Source organism: Loxodonta africana, chromosome 8 (genome assembly GCF_030014295.1).
Source record: "Loxodonta africana isolate mLoxAfr1 chromosome 8, mLoxAfr1.hap2, whole genome shotgun sequence".
NCBI lineage: Eukaryota > Metazoa > Chordata > Mammalia > Proboscidea > Elephantidae > Loxodonta > Loxodonta africana.
In genome coordinates, this window is record NC_087349.1 from 102,588,891 (window position 1) to 102,607,983 (window position 19,093).

Genomic DNA, 19,093 nt, shown 5'->3' on the forward strand with positions numbered 1-19,093 from the left:
AATTAACTATTATAAATGGATTGAGTGCTAAAACTTCAAACACATGCTCATATATACACACACACAGCTCAACTAATTAAACTATGCTTCAGATGTTCTATGAAGCTATGGGGATAGAACTGTACCTAAAATAGGCCTAGTCACTCGTGGAGCTTACAGTTTTCCAGGGAGACAGGCCTGAGGAAGAAACACTGAAAAGTTGGATGAATGTTCCCTTGGGAAACCAGAGGACACTGTGGGATGCTGTGAGAGCACAAAACAGGGAGACCTCACCGAGTATGAAGGGTCAGGGAAGAATGAGTAGTATATAGATGAAGGATGAGTTGTAAAAGGTAAAGAGGTATAGGATGAGGGAGCAGCGTGGAGGGCCCAAGGCAGGAAAGAACATGGTACCCTGGAAGGGCTGAGTAAGGGCTCAAATGGAGAATGTGGAGAGGGGGCACGTTCACAGTTAACCGGGGATGTAGGCAGAGGCCAGATGACTAAACTCTAAAATAGAGCTAATGGTCAAATTAAAAACACATGAAGAGTTTAAAAGAAATCTGTACTGAGGCCTTTGATTCCTACTATCTGAGGAGTAAAAGTGGGACTTGAAATTGGAGCCTGGGTAGTGTTATGGATTGAATTGTGTCCCCCGAAAATGTGTGTCAACTTGACTAGGCCATGATTCTCAGTATTGTGTGGTTGTCCATCATTTTGTGATCTGATGTGATTATCCTATGCGTTGTAAATCCTAACAGCTATGATGTTAACGAGGCTGGATTAGACACAGTTACGTTAATGAGGCAGGACTCAATCTACAGGATTAGGTTTTATCATAAGTCAATCTCTTTTGAAATATAAAAGATAGAATCGAGCTGGTTTAGGGAGACCTTTTTTTTTTTCATACCACCAAGAAAGAAGTGTTAGGATCAGAAAACATCCTTTGAACCCAGGGTTCCAGCGTGAGAAGCTCCTAGACCAGGAAAACATTGATGACAAGAACCTTCACGCAGAGCCAACAGGGAGAAAAAGCCTTCCCCTGCAGCTGGCAGCCTGAATTTGGACTTCTAGCCTTCTAGACTGCAAGTGAATAACTTTCTGCTTGTTAAAGCCATCCGCTTGTGGTATTTCCGTTAGAGCAGCACTAGGTGACTATGACAGGCAGGAACCCCAAAGCTGGCTTAGCAGATGTTCTCACTGGTTGATTAAGAACAATTCCTAAAAAGCTTCTAGCTTGGTTGAAGACTTTTGTAAAACTTACCGTGTCCTGAAGTTTAGATGTGAAATTGATAAAATTTGTGTTTCTTAATTGTAAAGAAAAAAAAATGGAAGAGTAGCTTTATAGTTCTTACCATAACATTTCTGCAACAAGAGATCGACCACTGTATAAACATTACCATATTTGTGACTTGGGTGGAAAGATCTTGCATTAGATCACATTCTAAAGGACTGCCAGTTTCCACTGAGCCATTCACCATTTGCATCTTCATCTAATACTTCTGGCCATTAGCCTTTTAGCCAGAGAGGAACACGCCGTCCTTGCATGTACTTTGTAGGTGCCAAAATAATCTTGGTGCTGAGTTCCAGACTTCAAAGGATGTCGCTGAAGTAGAGTTAGCTGTGTAATCCTAACGTTTCTCGCCATTGCCTTGTTCAGATACTTCCCTGTGAATGTACATTGCGGTTATTTGATTTCAGCCGCACTTCTGGGGAGTATTTCAGTGCTGAGTGTCTCAGCACTGGGAAAGCTAAGCAGTCTTCTAGGCATGCAGAATGATTTTAAATTGAATTACTCTTGCCTGCTGGTTCCCTGATCTGTGTTTTTCAGAAAGCAGCTCCAAGTTCTTTTTAATAAAAATTTTCTTAAGTATTTTCCTCATATTTTAATATAATATTTAGAACCTGCAGCAATTTTTTTAGCTTGTGGGCATTGGATGTAGGGTGAGTAGTCACCACTATGAATTAATGTACCTCAAACCAAATTATTGTAATATTGACATTTGAATTTTGTGGTGAGTTTCTAAAAAGTTGAATGTGCCTTTTTATTTGATTATCTCACGTATTTCTGAGTGTTTTGCAAGACTTTTTATAAATGATGATCTAAAACACCTTTCTGGATTCAGGACAGTATACTTTTGTAAGCTCCTGGAGGGTGAAGATGCTGTCCTTTTAAATTGAACCAGCACCTTCTATACCAACAAAGTACTTAATATCAGTTTTCTGCATGATGATTAGAATAAAAAATTATTAGATGAAAAATAATTAAAAAAGTGATACTTGAAAAATGTTAGCAGTATGCATTTTTTAAGGATAGACTGGCTACTTATGGACGTTATCTAAAAAGGGATTTATTTTACTTGCTTAATTTTCAATTTGAAACACATATGCTAAATGGAGTGACCACCTATTCTCTTCAGTAGTTACCAAACTTTCTCTTCTGTCCTACTCAAGCTTTTATCTTTTCCCTGTAACTTTTAGCTTTCTTCTTCCTTTAGATAGAAAACTAGATAGCGTTTCTGAAATCATATATCCTCAAAGTGCAGTTAAATTTCTATAATGGATAACAGCAATGGAAAAAGCTATCACAAATCTCAGTGGGGAAAAAGAAAAATTAAGAGGAACCAAAGTTTCAGTTTATATCCCTCCCTAAAGTTTAAATACGTTGGTCTTCACAAGGAATTTGAAGTAAAACCAATCTGAGAGTGAAAGGTGAGATGTTATTTCTTCCAGGTAGAAAGCCTCTTAGATGACAACGGGAAGAGGGCGTAAAGTTTTCATGTTGCATATAGTGTATAATCTATCTTCTAGAAAGAGCATACTCCTTCAGGGACCAGGTTAAGCTGCAAAAAGAGGAAAGAGATGAAAGGAAGGTTCTACATTCTGTCAACAGAATGAGGGAAAGCTGGCAGGGAAGTGACTTTTCAAATAGATTAGCCATGGTACTTCTTGAAGTCCTCAATTATTTTTAACTTTATTTAAAAAAAAAGCCCATGGCAAGGCACTGAAGTGAAATGAATCGGAGTATTCTCAGGTGATTTGACATTGAGTGTCTGTAGCCTTCCTGGGAGCCTTGTCCCAATGAGGCAGGGCTGTACACACTGTTACTGTTCAGTGAGAAATGAATAGCACAGCGACTTCCTAGGAGAGCAGGGGGGAAACAGAGGAGCCATGAATTGTATCCTCAGGAATGCCTTTCCATCAGGAACCTGAGAAGCCCTTAGAGCCAACTTGCTGTTGCTGATACGACCTAGGGATCTCCATCAACTATGCTTATCTGTGCCATGAGGAAGAAATATTTCATGACCTGGACTTTCCTGCTAAGGGTATTCATGTTCCTGTTACTTGGGACTGGGAAGGTGGCCAGAAACGCAATTGTTCCTCTTCAACATGCCCTCATCAGCCTAGATCCTAATGGATTCCCTGGTGACTGTATCTGTCTTACAAACAAGAAACTCTTGTTGCAAATCAGCTCTAAGTTCTGAATTCATTTCTGAGGAGTACGCGTTTTCACTACTAGAAAGTATATTTTTGCTAAAGAATTTTCCTGGATGAATATTTAATTGTACTTATAAATTCTTTGTGATTTTTTTTTTTTTTAAGCATCGTTATACAACATGATCGTTGAAGTTAGAGCTGTGTTGAAGTAATTTGAGTGGGCCACTGAACGTCAAACCAAATCTAAAAATAAAACAAAACACAGGAAGAGTGGATGGCTCAATGATGGTAATGCATTTTTTTGTCTTAGAAGGTGGACCAGAAATTTTCTGGAATCAATTCTTGTCTCTGCTGTATTAGCTACAGGCTGACTTTATTTGGGTGCCCAGCCAAGTTTTTTTCTGCATCAAATTTAAGTACTGACTTTATGATGTGTGTTTTGGGAATACATTAGATTAATTTTATGCAATTAAGCGAGTACTTTGTCTTACGAACTTTGGACATGTTATCAGGAGGGACTAGTCCCTGGAGAAGGACATCACACTTGGTAAAGTAGAGGGTCAGCAAAAAAAAAAAAAAAAGGAAGATTCTCAATGGGATGGATTGACACAGTGGCTGCAACAATTGGCTCAAACATAGCAATGATTGTGAGGATGGTGCAGACTGGGCAGAGTTTCATTCTGTTGCACATAGGATTGCTATGAATCGGAACCAACTAGACAGCGCCTAAGAACAGCAACAGGCAAATAAACTGGCTGGAGATATAAAAACAGGTACTATGTAATAGTTAAATACAAAAGTTTTAAAATTATCTTCCAGTTTGGATTTCCTTGTTATGGAGTTAGCTTGGGTAATCAAAAAGTGCTATTATCATTGTCTCCCCGTGGCTTTAGCCTAGAGTGAGTTGATTGACTTCGTTGCTGAAGAAGGAGTTGTTTTAGTCTTCTTTGAAACAGGAGTGGCTTTGTCTCACATCCAGCATTGCCAAGCAGGGAAAGATGAGAATTGGGCAGAATCCCATAGGATTTTTTTTTTTTTTAAATATGGATCTTTAAGATATCAAGATACATTCTTATTAAGAAGGCATAGCCAGAGAAAATATCATTTGGGTAAGCCATCTTCTTATTTAAAAAATCACACTTTAATTTTGAATAGGAACACAGTGTTGTTAATATTAATAAGGGGCATTGGTGGAAGTGAAGAAATGGCAGTAATAGTGATAGTAAGGGGTTAAATAAAAATCTCCAGATATCTTAACACAATCATTGAGTCTTGTGCAATATCTCATTTATCACATCACTCCCAGGCTGAAGAATTTATTTGTCACAGAGCTGGGTGTAGAGGACTCATTACTTATCTTCTAAACTGGAACAAATGCTGTCTTCTGTGTATCAGTTACTTACCAGTTTTTATGAAACCATATCTCCATGTTGTCATATCTTTGCCAGGGAATGGCATTAGTAGTCAGTGCATCTCTGGGTCCATCCTTTGAATAAGATTAGGGTGCCACGTAGAGGGGGAAGGGTGAGGGGCCTCAAAATGCTTTGTTGAATGGTCCTTCATGTGAACATCATGTAAGTCACAGAGGGCCCTGTGACTCTCTAAGTGGGCAACCCATTTGTCTAACCTACTCAAACAAACAAAAAACCTTATATGGTTGCTGTTGCGTCGATTCTGACTCATAGCGGCCCTATAGTACAGAGTAGAACTGCCCCCTAGGGTTTTCAAGGACTGGTGGTAGATTCGAACTGCGGACCCTTTGGTTAGCAGCCGAGCTCTTAACTACTGCACCACCAGAGTCCCTGCATATGTTGAAATTGTTCCTACAAACTCTATCCCATTGCGATCAAGTCAATTCCGAATCATAGCGACCCTATAGGACAAAGTGGAACTGCCCTATAGGGTCACCAAGACTGTAATCTTTATGGACGCAGATTGCCAGCCACATCTTTCTCCCAAAGAGTGTCTGGTGTATTCGAACCGGTGACTTTTTGGTTAACAGCTAAGCACTTAACCACTGTATCACCAGGGCTTTTTATGAACTCTGTACCCCTGATTATTTCAAGAAGCTGTAAGCTTTTCGAACAATTAAACAAAGGTTTAATTTTAACTTATTAAGAACAATTGTTTTCAAAGTTAATACAAGGCATTGTGGCGATTTGAGGAGAGTGTGTGGTGAAATAAAAATACCAACAAGATGCTACAGCCGCAGGAAGCTGGAGAAGCACCACCCATGGAGATGTGAAGAGTGCCCTTGAATAGTCTATCCCCATGAACTCCTCAAAGACAGAACCGGCTTTACCTATGTTGCTAGGCTTTCAGGTTGGCGTGTGATCTTAAATAACTCGCTTCCCTTTTTAGTGCTGTCTTCTTGTTCTAATGGGATCAGTCTTTTCATTCTTTCAATTTACAGAAAAAATGCAATTCTCTGTGATGCATACAAATGTATTTGTGAATAGATTTTAATGGCATCCTTGCTGTGGGTCATCCAAATTTGAGATGAGGGAACACAAGCAAACCAAAAAGGTCAGTAGTTCGAATCCACCAGCTGCTCCTTGGAAACCCTATGGGGCGGTTCTACTCTATCCTATAGGATCCCTATGAGTCAGAATCAACTTAAGGACAATGGGTTTGGTTTTTTTTCTTTGTAAGCAAACATCCGTTGAGCACTGCTTATATATATATACATGACATATATATATGACATATATATATATGACATATATATGAGCTTAGTATTGTCTGCTAAAGTTGAGCCAAAAAAAGTAAAGTTGAACCAGCTATTGAGTTTTTACCTTACAACTTTAGTCTCTAAGTTAAAGGCTGCTTTTTTTTTTTTTTAGTGTATTTTGAAGTCCCTGGGTAGTGCAAATGGTTAAGCACTGAGCTACTAACTGAAGGTCGATGGTTTGAATCCACGCAGAGATGCATTGAAAAAAAAGCCTGGCTATCTACTTTTGAAGGATTACAGCCATTAAAAACCACATGGAGCACAGTTGTATTCTGACACCCATAGGGTCGCCATGAGTTGGAGTCAACTCGATGGCAACTGGTTTGATTCTTCGTAGTGTATTTTAACTATTTAGTTTGAAGTTTAGTTTGGAAATGTTTTTTAAAGAATGCTTAAATTTCAGGAATTTGAATCTTAGATTGAGCCTATCTCTTTTTGGAATTAAGTTTATTTTTCACAGAATCTACAATTGTGGTTCTATGAAAAAAAAAAAAAGCCACCTGAAAGTATATTGTTAGTCCATTTAGATAGTCTCAGGAGAATGTAAGTGTAAATGTACCAAACACGTGGATTACATTTTCTTCAAGTTGTACTGTTTTCACACATTAACAAAATAGCAGTTTGGAAGAGGGAATAAAAGAGAAATGTTTGATGTGTATGCAGACTTCCGTCGGTAAAAGATGACCTAAGATGTTAAGCTGCCACCCTGACTTGCCCAGATTTCTTGTCCTTATAGAGATCAGCCTGTTTGGTTGTCACTTCCTCAGTGGCCCCATTCTGTGTGGGAAAATTTCCTCTTGCTGACTTAGGGCTGGATTTTGCTTTAAAGTTAGAGCTTGACTTCCCTCCAGCAATGTTAATTAAACCGCAAATAATGTTGCGTTGGTATAAGAAAGTTAGGATAATGTTGTTTTCCATGTAAGTGGTTGATACTATGGCCAGATCAAGAGTTTAAAAGGAATTTGCTAACTTCTATGTTGTGGAACTCAATGTACCAAAGGACTCAAACACACCAATAATCATGAAGATGGTACAGGACTAGGCAACATTTCATCCTGTTGTACATAACCAACTAACAACAACAGCATGTGGTCTTTATGATGTACATACAAGGCGAGGCAGGGTGGAGGCTCCACCACAGAGACCTCAGCTCAATACCTGGTTCTGCAACCTGTAGTTGGAGGTAATAACCTGCCTAATCTAAGTGGCATCTTTATTCTCTGTAGTGTGGAGAACAAACAGTGGGGCTTATAATAATTAAACAGTAATACATGTCAAGTGCCCAGCACATAGGAGTGCATGGAAGCACATCATGGATCAGTAAATCAATTTTAAAGGGTTGCTGTTGTTGTTATCTAGTTGGCTCTGGATTCACGGCTACCCCATGCACACTGAGGGGTTTTCACAAGCTAATTTTTTGAAGTAGATTGCCAGGCCTTTCTTAATAGTCTTTTTTAGTCTAGACACTCCTCTGAAACTTGTTCAGCATCACAGCAACACACAGGCCTCCACTGACAGATGGGTGGTGACTGCACAGGAGGCGCATTGGGCAGGAATCCAAGCCAGATCTCCCGTACGGAAGGTGAGAATTCTACCACTGAGCCACCAATGACCCTTCATGGTAGATAATCAGCACTCTCTTAACAGCATCTACAGTAGCAAAGACTCGTGGAAAAATAAAACTACCCATTTTATTCTAGCTATTTTTCAAACATTAAGAATGGTCATCATGTATGTTTTCTTTAAGAAACACACTAAAACAAACCGTTCTTTTGTTTAATAAGTGTTTATCTAGTACCTACTCTGTGCCAAGTGCTGGGTAACAAAGAGCTCAGTTTAGTGAAGCATGTGACAATGACCAGTCAGGTGAAATGCTGTGGACACAGAGAAACCCTGTGACTGCTGCTGCCACAAGTGTGTGCCAGGCCCCACCTGTGCAGAGTAGAACTGCACTCCATAGATATTCATGGCTCTGACCTTTTGGAAGCAGACCACCAGGCCTGTCTTTCCAGGTGCCTCTGGGTGGGTTAGAACTGTCAACCTCATGGTTAGTAGCTGAGTGCTTAACCATTTGCATCACCCAGGGATTCCAACAGTCTGTTTAACTGTTGCTGAGTCAATTCTGACACAGAGTGACCCTATAAGACAAAGTAGAACTGCCCCATAGGATTTTCAAGGAGTGGCTGGTGGACTTGAACTGCCAACCTTTTGGTTAGCAGCAGAACTTTTAACCACTGCGCCACCAAGTTAAAGAAGGGTCACAATACAGTGCAGCATTTCTCAAAATGAACTCTGAAGAACCTCACAATTCCCTGAAGTGCTAATAATTGTCTCACTAAGAAACAGCCCTGTAGTCAAATAATTTTGAGAAACACTGCGTTAAACAAAGTTCACTGAACTTCCTTTACCTCCACATTTCTCAGAACTTTTAATATTGAAAAATGTGTTCGAGTCTCTAAGAAGGAAATACCAATGTCGTGTTTCAGGGCTCGTATTACGATCTTGTGGAAGAGCGTTTTGTGGGACATCTCACTGGGAAACATGTATACCTTGGGGCCACTTGGAACAAGTTGTAATGGTCGGTTCTTAGATAAATTGGCTGGTTTACACTAACAAATTTGTTGTTAGCTGCCATGGATTCAGCCCCTGACTGAGAGGATGGAAATGCTGCCTGGTCCTGACCAGCCCCATGACTGGTTACCATTGTGATCCATAGGGTTTTCCCCAGCTTATTTTTGCAAGTAGGTCACCAGGCAGGAAGATAAATGAGAAAACTGACCTTCCTCTGAGGGTAAGGATTTTCCCTTGGTTTTTACCTCAGAAGACCAAGAGTCCTGAAGAATATTGGAAGGGGGCTCTTTCTTCTCTGAGGGATGAGCGTCCATGAACACCAGGCAGGAGAGGGTCAGACAGAACCACAGCCTGAGGATGCAAGGGAAGCTGAGAGGTCCTGATGAGGGGTGTAGGGGTGCTTTCACTCTTAGCAGACTAGGTCTCCGGCCCAGTGAGAGCCCTATTTTACAATAAAAGTCATTAATAATGGAAATGGGTCGAGGGTAACACTGAAGTGCAAATAGAAATAGCTCACACTGTGATGCTCTTGCCCTAGAAGCAAAGACTATCGTGGGACCTAAAGAAATCACTTAAGAAGAAAACATTTTCTATTCCTTGAACCTCAGAAGAGCTGCACTAGGAGAATTCTGCACAGTTTTTTTGTACCCTAGCTCAGAAAATGGAGTTGATTAAGTAAAAGAAAAAAAAAAAAAAGTGACAAAGATGATGAGGTGATTAAAGGGTAGGATTTAAGCAGCAAGATGCGGAGAATTTAAGATGTATGACTGAGTAGTGATGACAGTGGGGTATATGATAAAATAGCTGTCTGTAAATACCCAATTAATGGCTTAATGTGGCGAATGAGAAAAAACAGGCTTTAACCATCAGAAGGAAACTTGAGGTATATAAGAGAAGTGGACTTTGACAGTAAAGGTGACTACCACCATACAGGAAGTCAGTTCTCTGGATGAAGATTCACGATGATACTTTTCTTTTTTTTTCTTTACAACATCCTGGTGTCAACACACTGTTTTTATTTTATTTTATTTTTTTACAAGGATGTATAATTTTTCGTGTTTTTTAGCAGCAGAAACTAAAGAATAGAGAAAAATGTTTTTCATTTGCTACAGGGTATTGCGGGCTGATGACAAAACTTAGTGTTGCTTCAAGCCTCTAGGCTTGTTTTTCCTTAAACTGAATTATATCAGTAGCCTTGGTGGTAAGAATCATAGGAAATCTTTACGTTGTGTTACAACGTGTGTAGAATTACAGCTTGTATGTAAAGCATGATAAGAACAATGACTATGGAAATCACTGGATAAAAATAGTTAACACATCATGAGCTTGATTATGCAGTAGGTGCTCTGCACCTATAATATCTAATTATTATATTAATACTCTGATGAAAACATTGATATCCCCATTTTACAGATGAGCAAACTGAGCCTCAGAGAAATTAAATAACCTGCCCAAAGTCACATAACTATTAAATTGCAGAGTCGGAATTTGCATTCACATCTGAGTTACTCAAAAATCTATGTCCTTTTATTGTGATGCTATGCTGCCTCCTGAAGGCATTTTTGATCACTTCTATAAACTTTAGACCAATGGCTTAGTATATACGAAGCACTCCTGAGAGTGAAATGGCTTGCTTCTGTTTGATAGTGGGTGGTCAGTAAGAGTGTTACCCACACTTAACTCAAATAATCACATTGGTGCAGCTTAGGCCAACAGTTTGCCCAAGGGTGTGCAGGGAATGAAATCGGCAAGGCTAGCAGAAAGCACTCTTGGCGCCAACTCCCTGAACGGTCATGGCTGGTACATGGAGGAGCACTGCCAGATCTCAAAACAGCATCCAGATTTGATTATAGCTTCTCTTTGTGGTCTTTGAAGCTTTTTGTTATTTCTTCCCTTGCCTCATGAAGTTGAGATCTATTTTCACATAAACAGAAATGATTCCTCCTTTCTGAGCACTTCATTGTTGGTGGCATTGTGGAATGTCCCAGGAAGGGAGGAACAGGGCCAGTTATGAAGGAGAAATTACTCTTCGGCTTGCATGTTTATGTGAAAATGCCAAAGCCGCCAGCTGTTACAACAGCAGGCCGAGGGTAGAGCCCTTTTTTCCCAACTGTCCTACAGCGTACATACAGCAGGGGGAGATAATTCCAGCAGACCTGATCAGACGATCGAATGTTCCCCACAGAGTGTCATCCTACATTTAGGAGTTTTACGGAAAATTTAGGAAATGTATACTTCAGTATATTTTTTATTTCAGCAAGGAGTTACCAAATTACAAGCTAGGAAGTGACAAATTCCAACCATTCTCTATTAAATAACTTACCTTAGCTTACCATTGAGGAGTGTTTTCCTTGAATAGAGAGAATATAGAATATAGATTGAAAAAAAATTAATTTCACATTCCTATTTATGAGACATTTGAGACAAACAGCCCATCAGTGTTACCGTTACCTCATTCACCTTTTTTAGCCATCAAGACTGACTGCTTATGTCTTTTACATTCATGGAACACATTTCAAATCTGAGGAGTTTAGTTCCATAGCAGGACCCTAGCAGAGATGATAAATGTCATCATCCTTGGCTATCTTTATAATGCTTTCTTCTTGTCTTAAAAAAAAAAAAAAAAAAAAAATGAAGTATATTAGCACTGATGGAAAAACCAGATCTGACAGGAAGGTAAAAAAAAAAAAAAAAATTGCTTAAAGAACTCTTCTGGATCTTAATCATTCAACAGAGTAGGGTAGAACAGACTCTGAAAAAAAAAAAAACCTCTTCTCCATCAGCATCCTGAGAGTTTATATTCTAAAATGTAGCTTAAATGGAGCTTTTTTTTTATTGTATTGAACGGGTTAAGGTGTCTTCCCAATCAACACTCCCAGTAGCAGTAACCCCAATCTTATTTCCTCTAAGCCAACTTGTGTCCAAGGTAAGCTGACACTTTGCTAGACAAGAGCAAGATTACACCTGGACTCATGCCCAGCTCTTCAAAACAGGCCACAGGTTGGCGCAGCATGCTCATTCTGAGGAGAGACCTTCTCCCACGTGATACTGAAGGCTCATATCTCTCTATTATTCCCACTTTCAAGGTTCTTTGTGCTCATGGTAACTCAAGCTATAATCAAAATAATACCATGGTGTTTCTTAATCTCCTTGGCCCATGTATAGCAATAGGGTCTCAAGGTTCACAGAAAGTGTAGGTGATAGCCCCCTCCATATTTAACAGTTTTCAGTAGTTAACTTCCCGTCATTCGTAGGGAATTATAGAAAATTTTCTTTCTATTTATTTTTATAAATCTTTAATTGTGAAAATTTCCAGTAAGACCAATAAAAAGAACTGCCTTTTAAGCACATCTCGTCTTGAGTCAGATTAAAACTACAGAAACTCCGATGCAGAGGTTGCCTTTCAGGTTGAAATACCAAGGTATTTTCTTTGGAACTGGACTCTTTTCATTAAAAAGTAAGCAAACAAGCAAACAAAAACTTTGCATACTATGAACAATTGCACACCAACAAATTAAATCATGACAAATTAGATAACAGATGTTATGCATTGAATTGTGTCCCCAAAAATATCTGTTATAAATCCTAACTCGGATAACTGTGATTATAGTCCCATTTGGGAACGGCTTTTCTTTGTTATGTTAATGAGGCAGTATTAGTGTGTACTGTGTCTTGAGTTGACCTTTTGAGATATAAAAGAAGAAGATTAAAAGGAGCAGAGATGGAGGAAGATAGATGCCATGTCACATGAAAATCACCAAGGAGCCAAGGAATAAAAGCTGAAGAGACAAGAACCTTCCCCTAGAGCCAACAGAGAGAGCCAGTACCCTGATTTCAGACTTCTAGCCTCCTACACTGTGAGAAAATAAATTTCTCTTGCTTAAAGCCACCCACTTGTGGTATTTCTGTTATAGTAGCACTAGATAACTAAAACAACAGATAAAATGGAAAAATTCCTATAAACACACAAAATACCTAACCTGACTCAAGTATAAAAAGAAAATCTCAAAAGAACAATAAGAAGTAAAGAAACTGGATCAGTAATACAAAAATCTCCCAACAAGAAAAGTCCAGGATAATGGCATCACTGGTGAATTCTACCAAACATTTAAGCTCTTCAAAAAAATAGAAGGGGAGAGAATACTTTCTAACTCATTCTATAAAGCTAGCTTTACCCTGGTATCAGAGCTAGATAAAAGACACCACATGAAAAGAAAATTACAAGCTGATATTCGTTATGAATAAAGATGAAAAAAAATCCTCAACAAAGCACTAGCAAACTTAATTCAACAGCATACTAAAAGGATTTTACACCATGACCAAGTGGGATTTATCCCAGGAATGCAAGGGTGGTTCAACACAAGAAAAATAAATCAATATAATACATACACCACATTAATAGAACATAGGAAAAAAAATGATTATCCCAATTTGTGCAGAAAAAAGCATTTGACAAAATCCATCAACCTTTCAGGATAAAAATACAAAGAAAAGTACACATAGAAGGGAACTTTCTAACATGATAAATGGCATTTATGAAAAACCCACAGCTAAAATCACACTCAATGGTGAGAGACTGAAAGCTTTCCCACTAAGACACAAGACAAAGCTACCCACTTTCACTACTGCTATTTAGCATTATTCATAAGGTTTTCACTGGCTAATTCTCTTCAGAAGCAGACTACTGAGTTCTTCTTGTAGTTTGCCATACTGTGGGGGCTTGCATGTTTCTGTGATGCTGGAAGCTATGCCACTGGCATTCAGATACCAGCAGGGTCACCCAAGGAGGACAGGTTTCAGTCGAGCTTCCAGACTAGGACAGACTAGGAAGAAGGACCCGGCAGTGTACTTCTGAAAAGAATTTTCCAGGGAAAACCTTATGAATAGCAATGGAACATTGTCTAATATAGTGCTGGAAGATGAGCCCCCCAAGTTGGAAGGCACTCAAAAGATGACTGGGGAATAGGTGCCTCCTCAAAGTACAGTCGACCTTAATGATGTGAATGGAATAAAGCTTTTGGGGCCTTCATTTGCTGATGTGGCACAACTCAAAATGAGAAGAAACAGCTGCAAACATCCATTAATAATCAGAACCTGGAATGTACGAAATATGAATCTAGGAAAATTAGAAATCATCAAAAATGAAATGGAACGCATAAACCTTGATATCCTAGGCATTAGTGAGCTCAAATGGACTGGTATTGGCCATTTTGAATCAGACAATCATATAGTGTACTAAGCTGGGAATGACAGCTTGAAGAGGAATGGTGTTGCATTCATTGTCAAAAAGAACATTTCAAGATCTATCCTGGAGTACAATGCTGTTAGTGATAGGATAATATCCATATGCCTACAAGGAAGACAAGTGAATAGGATTATTCAAATTTACGCACAACGCACTAAGGTAAAAGATGAAGAAATTGAAGATTTTTATCAGCTGCTGCAGTCTGAAATTGGTCAAACATGCAATCAGGATGCATTGATAATTACTGGTGATTGGAATACGAAGGTTGGAAACAAAGAAGAAGGATCAGTAGCTGGAAAATATGGCCTTGGTGCTAGAAAAAATGCCAGAGATCAAATGATAGACTTTTGCAAGACCAACAACTTCTTCATTGCAAATACCTTCTTTCACCAACATAGACAGCGACTATACACATGAACCTCACCGGATGGAACACAGAAAAATCAAATTGACTACATCTCTGGAAAGAGACCATGGACAAGCTCAATATCATCAGTCAGAACAAGGCCAGGGGCCGACTGTGGAATGGACCATCAATTACTCATATGCAAGTTCAAGCTAAAACTGAAGAAAATCAGAGCAAGTCTACGAGAGCCAGAATACGACCTGGAGTATATCCCACCTGAATTTAGAGACCATCTCAAAAATAGATTTGACGCATTGAACACTAGTGACTGAAGACCAGATGAGTTGTGGAATTACATCAAGAACATCATACATGAAGAAAGTGAGACGAAGAGGTATAACAACTCCATAACTCAAAATAAAAACCAAGAAAAACATAACGACTCAGCGAACATAAATTCAACTACAATGAAAATGAGGAACACAGATTTACAAAGAAAAACGTCTCAGCACAAAAAAGTAAGTGGAAAAATGAAATTGTCAACAATGCACACAAAAAGGCATCAATATGACAGCACTAAACACATACTTATCTATAATTACGCTGAATATAAATGGACTAAATGCACCAATAAAGAGACAGAGAGTATCAGACTGGATAAAGAAACACGATCCATCTATATGCTGCCTACAAGAGACACACCTTAGACTTAGAGACACAAACAAACTAAAACTCAAAGGATTGAAAAAAATATATCAAGCAAACAACAATCAAAAAAGAGCAGGAGTAGCAATATTAATTTCTGAAAAAATAGACTTTAAAGTTAAATCCACCACAAAGGATAAAGAAGGACACTACATAATGATTAAAGGGACAATAGACCAGGAAGATATAACCATATTAAATATTTATGCGCCCAATGACAGGGCTGCAAGATACATAAAACAAACTTTAACAGAACTGAAAAGTGAGATAGACACCTCCACAATTATAGTAGGAGACTTCAACAGACCACTTTCAGAGAAGGACAGGACTTCCAGTAAGAAGCTAAATAGAGACACGGAAGACCTAATTGCTACAATCAACCAACTTGACCTCATAGACTTATACAGAACACTCCACCCAACAACTGCAAAGTATACTTTTTTTTTTCTAGTGCACATGGAACATTCTCTAGAACAGACCACATATTAGGTCATAAAACAAACCTTTGCAGAATCCAAAACATCGAAATATTACAAAGCATCTTCTCAGACCACAAGGCCATAAAAGTGGAAGTCAATAACAGAAAAATTAGGGAAAAGAAATCAAATACTTGGAAATAGAACAATACCCTGCTCAAAAAACACTGGGTTATAGAAGACATTAAGGAGGGAATAAAGAAATTCATAGAATGCAACGAGAATGAAAACACTTCCTATCAAAACCTCTGGGACACAGCAAAAGCAGTGCTCAGAGGTCAATTTATATGTGTAAATGCACACATACATAAAGAAGAAAGAGCCAAAATCAGAGAACTGTCCCTACAACTTGAACAGATAGAAAGCGAGCAACAAAAGAATCCATCAGGCTCCAGAAGAAAACAAATAATAAAAATTAGAGCTGAACTAAATGAATTAGAGAACAGAAAAACAATTGAAAGAATGAACAAAGCCAAAAGCTGCCTCTTTGAAAAAATTAACAAAATTGATACACCATTGGCCAGACTAACTAAAGAAATACAGGAAAGGAAACAAATAACCCAAATAAGAAACGAGATGGGCCATATCACAACAGACCCAACTGAAATTAAAAGAATCATATCAGATTATGACGAAAAATTATACTCTAACAAATTTACAAACCTAGAAGAAATGGATGAATTCCTAGAAAAACACTACCTACCTAAACTAACACAATCAGAAGTAGAACAACTAAATAGACCCATAACCAAAAAAGAGATTGAAAAGGTAATCAAAAAACTCCCAACAAAAAAAAGCCCTGGCCCAGACGGCTTCACTGCAGAGTTCTACCAAACTTTCAGAGAAGAGTTAACACCACTACTGCTAAAGGTATTTCAAAGCATAGAAAACGATGGAATACTACCTAACTCATTCTATGAAGCCAGCATATCCCTGATACCAAAACCAGGTAAAGACACCACAAAAAAAGAAAATTACAGACCTATATCCCTCATGAACACAGATGCAAAAATCCTCAACAAAATTCTAGCCAATAGAATTCAACAACGTATCAAAAAAATAATCCACCACGACCAAGTGGGATTTATACCAGGTATGCAAGATTGGTTTAATATTAGAAAAACCATTAATGTAATCCACCGTATAAATAAAACAAAAGACAAAAACCACATGATCTTATCAATTGGTACAGAAAAGGCATTTGACAAAGTCCAACATCCATTCATGATAAAAACTCTCAGCAAAATAGGAATTGAAGGAAAATTCCTCAACATAATAAAGGGCATCTATACAAAGCCAACAGAAAACATCACCCTAAAAGGAGAGAGCCTGAAAGCATTTCCCTTTAGAACGGGAACCAGACACAGATGCCCTTTATCACTGCTCTTATTCGACATTGTGCTAGAGGTGCTAGCCAGAGCAATTAGGCTAGACAAAGAAATAAAGGGCATCCAGATTGGCAAGGAGGAAGTAAAGTTATCTCTATTTGCAGATGACATGATCTTATACACAGAAAATCCTAAGGAATCCTCCAGAAAACTATTGAAACTAATAGAAGAGTTTGGCAGAGTCTTAGGTTATAAGATAAAAAAAAAAACATACAAAAATCACTTGGATTCCTCTACATCAACAAAAAGAACATCGAAGAGGAAATCACCAAATCAATACCATTCACAGTAGCCCCCAAGAAGATAAAATATTTAGGAATAAATCTTACCAAAGATGTAAAAGACCTATACAAAGAAAACTACAAAGTCCTAGTGCAAGAAACTGAAAAGGACCTACATAAGTGGAAAAACATACCTTGCTCATGGACAGGAAGACTTAACATAGTAAAAATGCCTGTTCTACCAAAAGCCATCTATACATACAATGCACTTCTGATCCAAATTCCAATGACATTTTTTAATGTGATGGAGAAACAAATCACCAACTTCATATGGAAGGGAAAGAAGCCTCGGATAAGTAAAGCATTACTGAAAAAGAAGAAGAAAGTGGGAGGCCTCACTCTACCTGGTTTTAGAACATACTATACAGCCACAGTAGTCAAAACAGCCTGGTACTGGTACAACAACAGGCACATAGACCAATGGAACAGAATTGAGAACCCAGAGATAAATCCATCCACATATGAGCAGCTGATATTTGGCAAAGGCCCAGTGTCAGTTAATTGGGGAAAAGATAGTCTTTTTAACAAATGGTGCTGGCATAACTGGATATCCATTTGCAAAAAAATAAACAGGACCCATACCTCACACCATGCACAAAAACTAACTCCAAGTGGATCAAAGACCTAAACATAAAGACTAAAACGATAAAGATCATGGAAGAAAAAATAGGGACAACACTAGGAGCCCTAATACAAGGCATAAACAGGATACAAAACATTACCAAAAATGACGAAGAGAAACCAGATAACTTGGTGCTCCTAAAAATCAAACACCTATGCTCATCTAAAGACTTCACCAAAAGAGTAAAAAGACCACCTACAAATTGGGAAAAATTTTTCAGCTATGACATCTCCGACCAGTGCCTGATCTCTAAAATCTATATGATTCTGTTAAAACTCAACCACAAAAAGACAAACAACCCAATCAAAAAGTGGGCAAAGGATATGAACACGCACTTCACTAAAGAAGATATTCAGGCAGCTAACAGATACATGAGAAAATGCTCTCTATCATCAGCGATTAGAGAAATGCAAATTAAAACAATGATGAGATTCCATCTCACTCCAACAAGGCTGGCATTAATCCAAAAAACACAAAAGAATAAATGTTGGAGAGGCTGGGGAGAGATTGGAACTCTTATACACTGCTGGTGGGAATGTAAAATGGTACAACCACTTTGGAAATCTATCTGGCGTTTTCTTAAAAAGTTAGAAATAGAACTACCATACAACCCAGAAATCCCACTCCTTGGAATATACCCTAGAGAAATAAGAGCCTTTACACGAACAGATATATGCACACCCATGTTTATTGCAGTACTGTTTACAATAGCAAAAAGCTGGAAGCAACCAGGGTGTCCATCAACAGATGAATGGTTAAATAAATTATGATATATTCACACAATGGAATACTACGCATTGATAAAGAACATTGAGGAATCTGCGAAACATTTCATAACATGGAGGAACCTGGAAGGCATTATGCTGAGTGAAATTAGAGGCAAAAGGACGAATATTGTCTAAGACCATTATTATAAGATCTTGAGAAATAGTATAAACTGAGAAGAACACATACTTTTGTGGTTACGAGGTGGGGGAGGGAGGGGGGGAGGGAGGGAGGGTGGGAGAGGGTTATTTACTGATTAGTTAGTAGATAAGAACTACTTTAGGTGAAGGGAAGAACAATACTCAATACATGGAAGGTCAGCTCAAGTGGACTGGACCAAAAGCAAAGAAGTTTCCAGGATAAACTGAATGCTTCGAAGGTCAGCGGAGCAAGGGCAGGGATTTGGGGACTATGGCTTAAGGGGACTTCTAAGTCAATTGGCAAAATAATTCTATTATGAAAATATTCTGCATCCTACTTTGAAATGTGGTGTCTGGGGTCTTAAATGCCAACAAGTGGCCATCTAAGATGCATCAATTGGTTTCA

The 19,093-nt window shown here is 38.5% G+C and overlaps 1 protein-coding gene across 39 annotated transcripts in view; it reads left to right on the forward strand.

Moving 5' to 3' along the window:
• The window catches only part of SUGCT (succinyl-CoA:glutarate-CoA transferase), a 796,973-nt gene extending 778,294 nt beyond the window's left edge, over window positions 1-18,679 (forward strand). For 25 of the 39 annotated variants that reach the window (XM_064290175.1, XM_064290173.1, XM_064290157.1 and 22 more), the window contains 2 exons: window positions 3,583-3,705; window positions 6,261-18,679. In XM_064290175.1, coding sequence (XP_064146245.1) covers window positions 15,954-17,171 — 1,218 coding nt within the window. In that variant the 5' untranslated portion in view covers window positions 3,583-3,705; window positions 6,261-15,953 and the 3' untranslated portion in view covers window positions 17,172-18,679. Of the gene's footprint in view, window positions 1-3,582; window positions 6,239-6,260 lie in introns of those variants that run through there. The other 14 variants (XM_064290193.1, XM_064290192.1, XM_064290195.1 and 11 more) reach the window with 7 other exon arrangements.
• The last annotated feature ends 414 nt before the right edge of the window (window positions 18,680-19,093 follow it).